General features: G+C 42.3%; 2 protein-coding genes across 10 annotated transcripts; one reads left to right on the top strand and one right to left on the bottom strand.

Annotated features, from left to right (window-relative positions):
• The first annotated feature begins 41 nt into the window (after positions 1 to 41).
• On the top strand, positions 42 to 8,551 carry nab2 (NGFI-A binding protein 2 (EGR1 binding protein 2)). 7 transcript variants are annotated; one of them, XM_060070084.1, is made up of 8 exons: positions 42 to 361; positions 2,376 to 3,279; positions 3,442 to 3,575; positions 4,038 to 4,089; positions 4,283 to 4,397; positions 4,736 to 4,873; positions 5,366 to 5,566; positions 6,250 to 8,551. In XM_060070084.1, the coding sequence occupies exons 2-7, from the start codon at positions 2,386 to 2,388 to the stop codon at positions 5,464 to 5,466; spliced, it is 1,434 nt and encodes a 477-aa protein (XP_059926067.1). In that variant the 5' UTR covers positions 42 to 361; positions 2,376 to 2,385; the 3' UTR covers positions 5,467 to 5,566; positions 6,250 to 8,551. The 7 variants fall into 7 exon arrangements, with proteins under 7 accessions (XP_059926067.1, XP_059926069.1, XP_059926066.1 ...); XM_060070086.1 differs by lacking the exon at positions 42 to 361 and adding an exon at positions 390 to 1,043 and having other exon boundaries at positions 3,532 to 3,575; XM_060070083.1 differs by lacking the exon at positions 42 to 361 and adding an exon at positions 390 to 1,043 and having other exon boundaries at positions 5,366 to 5,476.
• Positions 7,231 to 10,714, bottom strand: zgc:113184 (uncharacterized protein LOC553745 homolog). Of its 3 annotated transcripts, none has more exons than XM_060070092.1 (4): positions 10,579 to 10,714; positions 9,799 to 9,934; positions 9,168 to 9,535; positions 7,231 to 8,880 (listed from the first exon to the last, which is right to left on the bottom strand). In XM_060070092.1, the coding sequence occupies exons 2-4, from the start codon at positions 9,917 to 9,919 to the stop codon at positions 8,692 to 8,694; spliced, it is 678 nt and encodes a 225-aa protein (XP_059926075.1). In that variant the 5' UTR covers positions 9,920 to 9,934; positions 10,579 to 10,714; the 3' UTR covers positions 7,231 to 8,691. The 3 variants fall into 3 exon arrangements, with proteins under 3 accessions (XP_059926075.1, XP_059926077.1, XP_059926076.1); XM_060070094.1 differs by having other exon boundaries at positions 9,799 to 9,931; positions 10,579 to 10,709; XM_060070093.1 differs by having other exon boundaries at positions 9,799 to 9,937; positions 10,579 to 10,706.
• Positions 10,715 to 13,537: the final 2,823 nt, after the last annotated feature.

Here is a 13,537-nt window from a genome sequence, read left to right as displayed (position 1 = left end):
TTAAATATGGATTAATGCGTATGAACGTGCCGATATTTATTATGCTCGAATGATCACAATTGAGTTATAGCTATAAAGAAGGCATACTAACTACATTTGAAATTTCACGTCAAACTTTTGGGATGTACCTAATCGTATGCGGCTCGATCCTTTACAACATATTATTATAAGATTCAACCAAAATTCACACATAGGTGCCGCGCGCAACATTTCAAACGTGTAGGCTAGAAGTGGAGGGGCGGAGGGACTGTCGATCATATCGGGGATCCCCTTACTGCGTCAGCGAATCTCCAACGAAATCAGATGGAAAATAAAATCTTAGCAATGTCCCCAAAATACCACCGTGGCACGTGTCTAACAGGTACAGTACGCCTACTCATATACAAAGGTTTATGGTGAATCCACATTGGATTTAGGTTGAATGGCGACATTCTTAGGCCTATAATGGCGATCTGTTTGCCATAAGAAGCAAGGGTTAAAATTGGTATTTTAAACCCCCCACTACGGTCTCCACCTACATCTCCAATTTGAAAGCCGCCTCTGCCGGGAGAGGAAAACTCTTTTTCGGTCAGATGGCGTGCTGCAGTCCGCCCCCATCATTCTTGCACCCACACAAACAGTACAAAAAAAAGGCAGTCAGCAACCAATACGGTGCGCCGGAGGAGGATTTCTGCCAAAGAATTAAGACGAGTTGCTATAAGCGCAGGGACTTAGCTGACGAGCACGCCACTCAATACCAAACGTGATAGAAATTGGTTGAAGATATCGAAAATATAATGTCTTTCCGGGCGTTTCCGCAACATCTGGCTAGTCGGGATTAGTCCTGTCTTGGTTTAAAACAAAACGATTTTTTAATCTGAATTCAAATAACAAAGGATTTCTCACATATAGACGAGGGTTACACTTTGAGTATCAGTTGGCCATCCAGATCTGTTTTTTCTTTTTGATGCGAAGCTCGTAGGCTACACACTGGTAAACTATAGTGAAATTAAGCAGTTGTTGAACTGCATCCCTGCTGAATTAATCTGCTTGATCAGGAGAAGGTAAGTGAAATTCTTTTTTTTCTCGATACAAATACAGCTGTATTAGTTGGGTCGTCTGGGCGCAGGGATTGTACAAAAGATGAGGATAAAGCATTACAATAACTTGGCTGCACTGTAACCTCCAGATGTCTTGATTCACAATAGGAAAAGTTGTCAAAACATAATAGTAGTGTACCAGAAGCTGAAATAGGTCATTTAAATAATGCACACTAGTTTAAATTTAAAACGTGGACGACCGTTGAATTCAGCACGATGCCTAATCTACTCTTAGTGGAAAGATGTTATTTGCATGCTACTAATGTACAATAGGTTCCATAGACGTATAGGATGCCAAGGACGATGCAGTAGATATGTCATTAAAGTTATATTAGCGTTACAGCGCCACAATAAGTTATACTTATCAATACAAAATTAAGAGAAAAAGTGCAGTTCCCTATTGATCAAAGACCCAACTATCATTCAACGCAAACACTGCACCCCCCAAATAATAACAAGCTGAACCTCGTTCATACCACAGTTTATGGTCATTAAACCAGTACTGATAACAAATTACCATCAGTAGGGCGATGCACGCCTCACTGTCACACCGGTGAAGTGATGAAACCAAGGTGTGGACTTAAACCCGGGTGTCACTTCAGCAAACCAGTTTTATTACAAAATCAGCTCAGAGACCCACCATACACACACACACACACACACACGCGCGCGCGCGCGCACACAGTTCATGCAGTCTATTATTTTCACACCTATTACACTTCAAGATAATGTATCACTGACAGCCAGTGGATCCGAAAATATAAACATGCTCACCTTACTATCATGACTGTATGCAGTAATGTTGCCACACTAGTGATGTCCTTCCCGTCACACTTTTCCAATTCCTCCTTTGAGCCATGCTCGATACCAAATGAGAGGCTCGTAAGGAGAGGTGTGTGTGTTTGTGTTTGTGTGTGCAAGTAAATATTATAATTACAGGGTTGTTCACTAGGAAAGCCATGGTAGTTATAATGATATTGTTTACTGATGAGATACTGAGGTACTCATAATTTGCATTAAAAATGATCAAACAATAGGACCTTTATACTGTATCCCAACCTTGTGGCTTTGTGTTTTAGCAGAAAGTCCTTGAGAACTGTGTAAGTGTGCCGCTCTCTGGCCCATCCCATCTTTGGGTACTGTCTCATTTACCATCTAAGCTATCAAGTAAAAGAAAATAGATATTTGATTACCACAATGACTTTCTCTTTATTGTTATGCATCTGTTCTTTATCGCAATTTCCTCATAGCTCCCTATTCTTCTCCCTAATGTGTTTCTTGCCCTACTTGCTCTAGGTACAGTGCCATGTCTCTGCCACGCACGCTCGGGGAGTTACAGCTCTATCGGGTGCTTCAGCGAGCCAACTTACTGGCCTATTACGACACCTTCATCCAGCAAGGTGGCGATGACGTGCAGCAGCTCTGTGAGGCGGCGGAGGAAGAATTCTTGGAGATCATGGCACTAGTTGGCATGGCCACCAAGCCACTGCATGTGCGTAGGCTACAGAAGGCGCTCCGTGACTGGGCGGCCAACCCGGCGCTCTTCAACCAGCCCGTGTCCAACGCCGCTCCCTGCGGGATCCCGCTGTTCAAAGTGGAGGGAGCGGGCTCCGTGGGGTCGCAGGGGGGGCCCAGGAAGTCCGTCAGCAACGGCCAGCCGGGCTCGCCCTGCGAGAGGGAGGACAGGGCGTGTCTCACGCCGATGCACAGCGGGAGCCCCCGGAGCCCTTGCTCTCAGGCGTCCCCCCAGCCCCCCGACGCGCACTACAGGGACAAACTGTCGCCCATGGACCACCACTGGCTCAACCCCGAGCAGGACGGGAACTGCACGGCGGAGGACGGCTCCCCCAGCCCACCGCTGCACCCGTCCGGCCCGGCGGGTCCCTCCACACCCCCGGGGTCTTCCACGTCGTTCCCCCCCGGGACGCTCTCGGCCTGGCCCGGGGGGCAGCTGGACGGAGAGACGGCCAGGGCGGTGGGGGAGAGTGTGGAGAGGCTCCTGAGGACGCTGCCCCGATCAGAGCCCGGCGAGGTGAAGACTCTGCTGAGGATGAACAAGAAGATGGCAAAAACCGTGGGTCACATATTCAAGATGGGCCCGCAAGACAGGAACAAGGAAGAGGAGATCAGGAAGTACAGCCTGATTTATGGGAGGTTTGACTCAAAGCGGAGGGAAGGCAAGCAACTCACGCATCATGAGGTAAGGGCATCAAACCAAAGACACAAAAACTAAAGGGATGGACTTCTTTCTATTTCTCAATGGAAATGTGAAAGGATTCATTTGACTAGCGGGGAGGGTTGCAGTATTTGATGTAAATCAGTTTAAAGATGGCTCCCTTTACTTAGTGTTCTCTCCCCTCAGTTGATCATCAATGAAGCTGCTGCCCAGTTCTGTATGAGAGACAATGCCCTTTTGCTGAGACGTGTCGAACTCTTTTCTTTGGCTCGGCAGGTGGCAAGGAAGTGTGCCTACACATCAACATTAAAACACGCTCGGTAAGATCACTGAAAACACGGGACAAATCCTTCTGCTCGACAGTTGGATGTAAAGTCCATAATCCAGATTTGCTTGCGTCTTAGATATCATTGTGTTTCTATAGTATTTTAAAAACGGGAATGTAGAGTAAGTAATATGGAAATTAATCGTGCACATTCCAGAATAAGTCATTATCGGATCTTATGTTGTATGTAACGTAACAATTGCTATGAGCCGGATCTGGTTATGTAAGGACATTCCTCATGCAATAAACTGAGGTGATTTTTACATGTAATTATGGTACCATAACTTAAATGGCAATTTAAACAAAACATATCTTGATTGAACTGGCGCTGATAAAAAAGGAAATTAACTGTTCAAAAAATACATAAATAAACATACAATTTGCAGGTTATCTGGGCTATATTTCTGTTGTCATTATGTTTATCTTATCTCATCTTATTCTTTGATTCTATTCAAAGGACAATTACAGATGACAATAATTTCCTATCGCAAAAGAGGGTGAAACATGAGGTGAGTTATCAAAGCACAATTATAACCGGCCAATTAGCTTGGTTTCAATGTGTGGGTTAACATGATGAATTAATGGCTGGATGTGTCTGCCACATAATCAGACTGATGATCACAACTTCCTTTCACAAGCGACGTCACAAACTGTGTTCATTAGAACTCTATGTTCCTCTTGTGCGGATGTGATGTTGTGCAGGTCATTGTGCCGGAAAGCGTGTCTTCGCTGGTTGGGGTGGAGGGGTCAGAGGTAACGACCCAAAGGGCGGAGGACGACAGTGTGTCTAATGAAAGCCTGGACACTGTATCCCAAGGTAGTCTCCCCAGATAAGCACTATCATATCAAGTGTTTCTCTTTGTATTGCTCTCTGGGTAGTTTTGACACTTTTTTTTTTTTTTTTATCTCTAACCTGTCCCCTTCTACAGATCATCTGTCATCCCCAGACATGTTTTATGTTTCTTTAAATGTCAATGTCTGATTGTATGAAACCACTGATTATCGTAAAAAAAAGAAAAGGGTTACCGCTATGGAGGGGTACCCACGCAGTACACACACACACACACACACACATCTGTCTGTCCAACTAGACATAATTGGTTACAGTGCAACCAATCTCCATCCCCCTGCCCTCTTCCCCACCCCCTCCAACAGACACTTCTAACCCGGTCAACTGGAGTCGCCATCTCATACAGCAAACACTTATGGATGAAGGGCTGCGATTGGCTAGGATGGTGTCACATGGCCGAGATGGCAGGATCAGCCTAGGGTCAGAAGGCACTCATTCAACAGGTGAATTTTCCAAATGACAGTTCAATAATATTTTTTTCACCCTTTTGATATTTACTGATATTAGATCAGGCTATTTTGGCACATGACCTTTCTTTCTTTCTTTTTTTACTGAGCCACATGTTTGGTTTTTAATGTAAAGTGGAAAATAGGACTATATTCGATGAACCCAACGACGCAGACAGAGATCCCCAAACAATGAATGTTTTATGGATCTAGAGTTTGAACAACAGTGAGTCATATAATCTCTGAGGTGACGCCTCCCACTATGCACAGCTGAACTTCACTAGACTGCAAATTAGAGAGGATTGCAGTTAGGAGGGGAAACAGAAGGAGACAAAGAGAGAGAGACACAGAGAGGAAGAGAGAGAGATGACATAGACAAATGTGTAACACTGTCATGTGCTAGAATCTAACACAACGTCACCATCATCATATAAAATTAAATAAAGTTAGTATTATTAACAGTGTTCCCCCCCCAATTGTATTCACCAGAGATATGCAAGAGGTTTAGAAGGGCTGAGCACTGCTGGGCTGAGGCAGCAGGAAACAGAGAGAAAGAAAAGAAAAGCAGCAAGAAGCAAACAAAGGCATGAGGAGGAGGAGGTGGGGATAGGAAGCACTCTGTGGGCGTTCAGATCTCCCTGCCCCCCCCCCCCCCCCCCACAGCAGCAGCGTCTGACGTCAGACTTTTAGGTGCGTGGGCTGGAGGGCGGGAGCCATTGGGCGTGGGGGCGAGGCAGTGGGCGGTAATTGGAGGGGCGTTGCATTGACTCACCAAGCGACAGTGTTCAAAAATAAAACTTGTGGGCAGGGAAATGGCACAGTCCTTTTTTATACATCTCATACACACATCCCCCTCGGAGTAAAGTGTGGAAATAATAAAAAATGACATATGTTTCATCTCTGACGTTGGTCTCCCTCCACTCTGTCTTGTTGTTTTTCTCACCCATTGTGGTTGTTTGATGCTTATTGCCTCTCAATATGCGTTGTCATTTTTAAGAGTGCATCTTTCAGAAAATATATAATGACAGCATTACTGGACACTTGTATTGATGGTCAGTTGTTTGTTCTGGTGCTTTAAACCGCTGCGAAACACACAAGTCAGATATTAAAATGAAATACTCCCGAAAATCTAAAACATGAAAATCTTTTAAATAGTAGTATATGCAGTTAAAGTAAAATTGACTTTAGTAAATGCATGGTTAATGCAACATTTCAGAACTAAACAGCCGTATAGTGACTATTTATACTTCACAGACCTCCAACAGGCTATCATAATGACAATGATAAACTGAGATCCTGTCTATTTTTATCTATATTCACATCACAGACTGGATGTTTATTTACGCAACTTTTGTTTTGTTTGTTTTCCACAGATTACGAGAGTAAAGAGGAACAGGGGAGTGCAACAGCGTGTAGGAGCCGGAGCCCTATCATCACAAAGGAGGATTTGGACCACAGAGGGAAATGAAAAATCCTAAGGGGTACACTACATCGTATGTACAGACCTCCATCTCAACTTCAACACATCATGTACTATATGGACTGTAACTGAGCAGGTTTAAGTTCTCACATCAATTACTAGAAAATCGACAAAAGTGGCTTTTAGGGGGAAGAAATCCATATTATTAAACTTATCCTTGTCTTGATTGATGGTTCCTCAGCCTTAGGATGGCAAGTCTGGGTATGTAATAGAAAGCCATAGGTGCCCAAACCCACACTTAATAGACATGGTGGTATTTATTTAGAGTTGATACGAGTCTGGAATGAACTGGATGGGGTCACTGATCAAGTAGGCAGGGTTATTTGAATGACGTTAGGGAAAAATGTAATCTTTAAAATATCGTTCAGCATTTTTAACATATCAACCTACAATATTTGAAAAATTGTCCTCTGCTGCCCTCTAACCAAATAAAATCATACACAAATGTATGATTTAAATTGTAATAGAAAGTGTTGATGTAAGGCAAAGTAGATAGTAGAGCGCTAGGGGGTAGCTTCTGAAATATCTGCTAAAACAATAGAGGTTAATCAACATTGAATATATACCGTAGCTGTCGTCTTCTATCTTGTCGATTTCACATCAACTCATGAACCCGGAGATGATTTATAATTTATAAAGAAATTACATTCAGATTAAAAATCCTTCAGTTATTTGAGTACTGAGACCATATGTGTGTGTAGCTAGGGTGTAGAAGTAATGTGTTTGTCACTCTTCCAACCTTCACGCCCCTCAAATATTAACAGTATAATTTAAGTCAGTCACTGACATCTTTGAAATAATCATTACTTGGCAAAGTTTTTGTGTGTCCGGGTTGTTAAAGTAGGTCAAACGACAATACAACTGTACAACGATCCAGATAATGATGGGGCCATATTTATTTACTGAAGATGAAAAAATGAAACAAGCTTTCCTTTTAACTGAATATCATTGATGTGTTCATTACTGTGGTATTATAATCGCACACACATCTATCCATGGTGCAATCTTGTTTAAAAGAGAAACATTTTCTTAAATTTTAGGTGGGAACATTTTCAGATGGCTGAGGTTTGCCTATGTCATCAAGTCACCCCCACTAACCCAAAAGACCACCCACTCACACCCCTACTCTCCCACAGGGGCTGCTACGTTTCTTATTGCCACCTACCAGTTTGAATCTTATAAAACGAGAGGGAGTAGAGAAGAGTGCACTGCAGTGTTTACCAGCCGGGATCTGGGGGTTTGAATGAGTGGCCTTTTCAGTGGTGACTCCATGACAAAAGCGTTAACATCCTCAAGATTCCCTCTTGGATCGAAAACCCATCCAAACAACATCAAATGATGATGAACAATCCCACACACACTCAACCTGGGGTAAAAAGATGATCAAACGGTGCTTCATTTTCCGACACAGCTGACCCTTCACTACATTAGATATGAATATGCTAATGTTTTGTTATATTGTTATATTCATAGAAATAGTGGGAAGGCCCATGTTTGGAAATGCATTGTCCATTATATCTACATGGTATCTACACAATAAGACAGGCAGCCAAGTGATGTAAAGAATTCAATTAAACTGCAGGTTCTCTTTCACTATTGTCACCACCCTCACGTTGAAAAACAGATTATTTATTTTATTAAATCTCAATAAACGTTATTTTATTGTTTAATTAAGAATTGTTCTTGTGATTTTTCAAGTCATCATTTCATACATTTTTAGCATTTGAGGAATTATGTAATTACCTTTTCTATAACTGATGGTGTGTTATTAATTTATAGCTTGCGTCATACAGCCAGTAACACCATCTTGTTTTGCTGTTTTTTCCTTTCCATTTCCGTGCGGAACAGTTAGTTCTGTACAGACGAGGCTTGCATGACTCACCTTTAGTAGTGATGTCAGCACTCAGATCCACTCAGCGCTATGTCACACATAGCCCTCCTCTGTTGGGTAGGCAACAAAGATGGTTCTGCATGGCAGTCATTAAAACAGAATGCTACAATAACGTTTTGGGGATCTGCTTTTGGATTGAGGTTTCATGGTCATTTTTTCAGGGGTTGTTCAATTTCTTTAAATACAAAACCACAGGAAACAGAAGTAGAAAAAAAAAACACAGAATCGAAAACGTGCACATGTAAAAACAGTTAACAATGGTTTGAGAGGTTTAAGGATAGTTTTGGTTGGAACCCAATCAAAGCGTGTGTGCAAAACTATTGAAATATTCCTCAGCAGAAAAACGTTAATTTCGAGCTAGTTATTTCTTAATGTACAGGTAAAAAAACAAAAGTACTGTCTCTTTAAGGCATCATCATAGAACAGGAAGAAGTTGTGAGTCTGCTAGGTGATGTGCGTGTGGAGGTGTCGCAGGAACTCTCCCCGGGTGGCCGTGTGTCCGGGGAAGATGGCGTGACAGAACTCGCACACCTGGGACTGCAGCTCCATTTCGGACATGAACGCCCCACCACTGTTGCTCAGCTCCTCGCTTCCCAGGAGGGGGTTGTAAGCCCAAGCCAGCGGACTTGCCGTCTGAGAGGCAGAGCACCACGCATAAGACACACAGTCACTTATGCAGAATGTACTGTAGAATGTAGATATGACAGATTCGAATTGTTCTTTTCTTTTTTTTTTTAAATTTTAGCAGATACATTCAAATTAATGAGAAAATCAATTTTTTTGCATCTTGCTAAAGGTCGCCTACAGGAAGACTGTGGTTAAGGGGTTTCGAACCCACAACTATGGGATGCTTCTCCCATAGATCTCCCCCCCAGAGGTGGCGAGATCAAAGGTCAGAAAGGAAACAGAAGGACTCCTACCCCGTACGGCTGCATTACTTTACTCCCTCCACTCTGATGGCCGTGGTACGAACCAGAGCTACCGAGGGCCGGAGACCGAGAGGCTGGAGACGCAGGTTGGGGATGTTCTCCTTCTTGTTCATCTTGGTCGGTTTGACGGTGATGGGGCACATTTAGACCCAGTTTCCCCATATCTTCAGCGAGAAGCACAGAGAATGTGGCCGCACCTGCAGTGCGGGTATGGCCGACATCAGTGTGTGGTGCAGCATTCTGATTGGTTGCAACTAGTGGGGGAATACTGTCCTCTTGGGAATGTGCAGTGCTCTCCTGGCTTCCCTGACCCGGGATGGACGCCAGGCCACTGAAGCTGCCATCTTGATCCAAATACCCTGCAAGAAAAGTAAAAATTGTAAATCCAAAATACAGCTTTTATATATGAAGAAACGATGCACCCATTTGCTTTTTTTTGTAGCAGCTGTCACAAGGTTTCAGATCCTTCTTAAATGAAAAGCGAAGTGAGTACTCATTTGGAAAAATGGTTGACACTCACAATAAATTGCTAGGTTAATTAACAAAGGAAGTCATCAGCCCTATTGTCATGTTTGGGCATCTCCACCTGAACTTTATGTATATACATGTTTTCAAAATTTACCATTTGAAACTTGTTGTTTGTGTAGTTCCCTTGACAGTTTCTGCAACAGAGCTGCTTGTCGTATGCATATTGATCTGAGGTGAACAAACTCCCTGAAGAGTTCATTGTACGCGTCCTCCATCTCCACAGGGATCTGCTTCTTATGAAATAAATCATATAACACATCTGTGCAGATACTGAAATTACTAATTTCTTAAACTATTATGTTATTCTTGTTCTTTTTTTAACTGCTTTGTATTAATAGTTTTCAAAATGCAATTAATGAGAAGCATTAGAAAAAAAGGTTGCATATTAAATAAAATGTACAAGCATGAGGAACTAAGGACCAAAGAAGGAATCGAGAGTTCTTTTGAGAAAAAGGGGAACTCCCAAAATGTGGCTACTGTTTGGACTCAACAATTGCCACATGAATGTATGCTTAATTCAACGAATCATGTATTATTTTTGCCTTATCTTCTTTTCTTTTTTTACATATATTTTAGGGGACGTTTTGTACATGGTGACAACGTAGCAAAGGTAACATATTGGCATAACTTGTACGAACACTACTAACCTACTGCAAGGGAGAATGAGCAAATACTGAGTAGACGAAACTATCCTGAGAAATAACCCTTTGTCCTACTACAATAAGTGACTTTGATTTTCAGCAGTAATACTTATGTTTTTGAGGGATTCAATAATAGTTTTGTATTGCTGTCACCTCTCATACGTTATATATCGAGTCGTAGTTCTCAAACAAGCCAGCACCACAACACAACCGTTTGAAACGTAGGTACTTACAAGTTAGACGAGGAAGACAGAAAAGGAGTTAAGTGCACTCCGACAACAAACATGACAGCAAACCCAAATGTGAAGATGACGTGAACTTCCCAAATATGTGGATTCGTACCCGGTATTCTTCAAAGTAAAAGCTCAGAAGTGACGTAGCAAAAATAACTACCTCAGAATTGTAGCGGTAAAATGAATGATAACTGGAGGAAAATAAAAAAAGAATGGAAGGAAAACGAAATAAAGCATGTGAAAAATACATATATTTTGTCAATTAAGAGTGTGTCTCAAATAAAGTGCAAGTCCTTACACAATTAAATCTTTCCGGTAGAGCCCTATGGCCTGGAACCTATAAGATCGAAAAAAGAAATATGAAAAATATGAATGGCCTTCGATGGAGAGAAAGTAGGCCTAATTATCTTCTGGTCCCATTCCTTATAGGCCCCGGATTGCACATATGTTGTTTGTGGATTTAAATGATAATTTTTCATGTCAAGAGTTTGACCGTTTATTGTGCAAATTAAAGGCTGTAGAGAAAACACAATGAGAAAGACTACACGGCTCGTATGTGACGTCAGGCTCCCTGCGACTGGCGTGGACAAGACCGACAATCTCCCCATCGGCATAACTGAAACTCTCCACATGCCCCGACTTATAATGGTTTTCACCTCTTTCGATGCTTTTATCCTCCACTTGGAAAAAATCGGTGAAGTGGAGTAGAGAGATCGCCATGTCTGTACCGAGTTCCAAGTGCGGGTGGTGACGTACATCATTCGCATCGAGAGCAGCGAAGAGCTGTAGTTCACAAAGCGGCCTCACACCAAACCTTCTTGGCGAATTTTTTTAGTTTTCTTTGCATGAAAATGTATAATTTAAATTAACAAACAACATATGTTTAATCCAGGGCATAAAGACTGTGACCAGAAAAGAATTACCGTATTGGTCCGAATATAAGACGGCCTTTTTTCCCCTCGAAATAGAGTGGCGAAGTCACGCCCCTTCCGGTAGGGCTCATGGGACCTATGAGATCGAAAAATATGAATGGGTGTCAATGGAGAGAAAATAATTATTTTCTGGTCCCGGTCTTTATATGCCCTGGATTACACATATGTTGTTTGTGGATTTAAAGGATAATTTTTCATGCAAAGAGTTCGACCGTTTATTGTGCAATTGTTCAGATAAAGGCTGTAGAGAAAACACAACGAGAAAGACTACACGGCTCGTATGTGACGTCACGCTACCTGCGACTGGCGTGGAGAAGACCGACAATCTTCCCATCGGCATAACTGAAACTCTGCACGTGCCCCGACTTATAATGGTTTTCACCTCTTTCGATGCTTTTATCCTCCCCTTGGAAAAAGCGGTGAAGTGGGGCAGAGAGATCGCCATCTCTGTGCCGAGTTCCAAGGGCGGGTGTGGTGACGTATATCATATGCGTCGAGAGCAGCGAAGAGCTGTAGTTCACAAAGCGGCCTCACATAAAACCTAAAATTATCAAACTTCTTCACGAACATTTTTAGTTTTCTTTGCATGAAAAATTATCATTTAAATCCACAAACAACATAATATGTGTAATCCAGGGCATATAAAGACCGGGACCAGAAAATAATAATTTTCTCTCCATTGACACCCATTCATATTTTTCGATCTCATAGGTCCCATGAGCCCTACCGGAAGGGGCGTGACTTCGCCACTCTATAGAGTGGCGGGTGGGTGTCAATGGAGAGAAAATAATTATTTTCTGGTCCCAGTCTTTATATGCCCTGGATTACACATATGTTGTTTGAGGATTTAAATGATAATTGTTCATGCAAAGAAAACTAAAAATGTTCGTGAAGAAGTTTGATAATTTTAGGTGAGAAAGCCTTCATATTATAGCGTTCACATTACAAGCCTTCATTTTATATATATTTGCCGGTCTTCAATACATGGATTTCTCAGGTACGTCATCACTGTTGCACTGTGCAAACTCGCGATTAAGAAAAAAAGTTAGAAAAGAACAAGTTACGCCTCCTAGTACAAGTTACGCCTCCTACTACAAGTTACGCCTCCGTCTTGCAGGACGCAGACAGATACTATTGGAGTTGAAGCTCTATCTATAACATGCAAATCTGTGTGTAAAAGGATTTAATGAAGCCCTCTGATACCTGATAACTGATATCTCTCTGTGACTGTGAACATCTGCCACTCTTCTTGTGAATTTGGATTGCAGTACCCATTTTAAACACTCAGTAACGTATTATATAACATGTAATACTTTAACTTAAAGGTGTAGTATTTAGGATTTAGTGGCATCTAGCGGTGAGGTTCAAATTGCAACTAACTGACCCCCTCACCTCTTCCTCTCCAACCATGTAGGAGAAGTGGCCTACCCTAGCCTGTTCCAGGAGGTTTTCCAAACTAATATCATCGCATACGACATCATTGAGTAGCCAAGTATCAAAGAATGAGGTTCCTTCATGTATATATGATTTTTATTTAAGTTATTTAGTGTGTACTATAGGTCATAGCTCACAAGTAGCTATTAAAGATAGCTGTTCTGTAAGAAAAAAAGAAAAAAAACCACTCACTCCTTGACTCTTGGTGACAGGCAAATGAACTCAGCTGAAACAACTTTGCGATCATGTGAGTACGTACTTGGGTAAGGTTCAGGGAGCTCAGTCGTGTCAGATGGGGCCTGATATAATAATAGAACAAAATTCCTGCCCCCCCATCCTCTTCACATTGATAGGGCCTCCACACCCCCAGCTCAATGGGTGTGTGTGTGTGTGTAGGGTGCAAACTACCCTCTCGCTGGTGGGACGTATGACTTGTAATATAATAACACTACTTAGCCGCTCCCTTCTGGAGACTTTCTCCTCGTGACCTTGTACAACGGTGGTGAAAGAGCCCAATACCTGTCGCAGGAATCCTGCCTGACCACCACATTTTGTGAAGGCCTCCTGGATGGTCTCATATGTCTGGTCAAACG

Source organism: Gadus macrocephalus, chromosome 13 (assembly GCF_031168955.1).
Source record: "Gadus macrocephalus chromosome 13, ASM3116895v1".
NCBI lineage: Eukaryota > Metazoa > Chordata > Actinopteri > Gadiformes > Gadidae > Gadus > Gadus macrocephalus.
Note: the sequence above shows the minus strand (reverse complement) of the source record. Positions and strands in the feature narration are given on the sequence as shown.

Coding starts and splice junctions, on each gene's coding strand:
- nab2 (XM_060070084.1), top strand. CDS start 2,386: ATGTCTCTGCCACGCACGCTCGGGGAGTTACAGCTCTATCGGGTGCTT. Junction 4,090..4,282: donor AAAAGAGGGTGAAACATGAG/GTGAGTTATCAA, acceptor GATGTTGTGCAG/GTCATTGTGCCGGAAAGCGT. Junction 4,874..5,365: donor AGAAGGCACTCATTCAACAG/GTGAATTTTCCA, acceptor TGTATTCACCAG/AGATATGCAAGAGGTTTAGA.
- zgc:113184 (XM_060070092.1), bottom strand. CDS start 9,919: ATGGAGGACGCGTACAATGAACTCTTCAGGGAGTTTGTTCACCTCAGA. Junction 9,536..9,798: donor CAAACAACAAGTTTCAAATG/GTAAATTTTGAA, acceptor CTTTTCTTGCAG/GGTATTTGGATCAAGATGGC. Junction 8,881..9,167: donor AAGTAATGCAGCCGTACGGG/GTAGGAGTCCTT, acceptor TCTGCCTCTCAG/ACGGCAAGTCCGCTGGCTTG.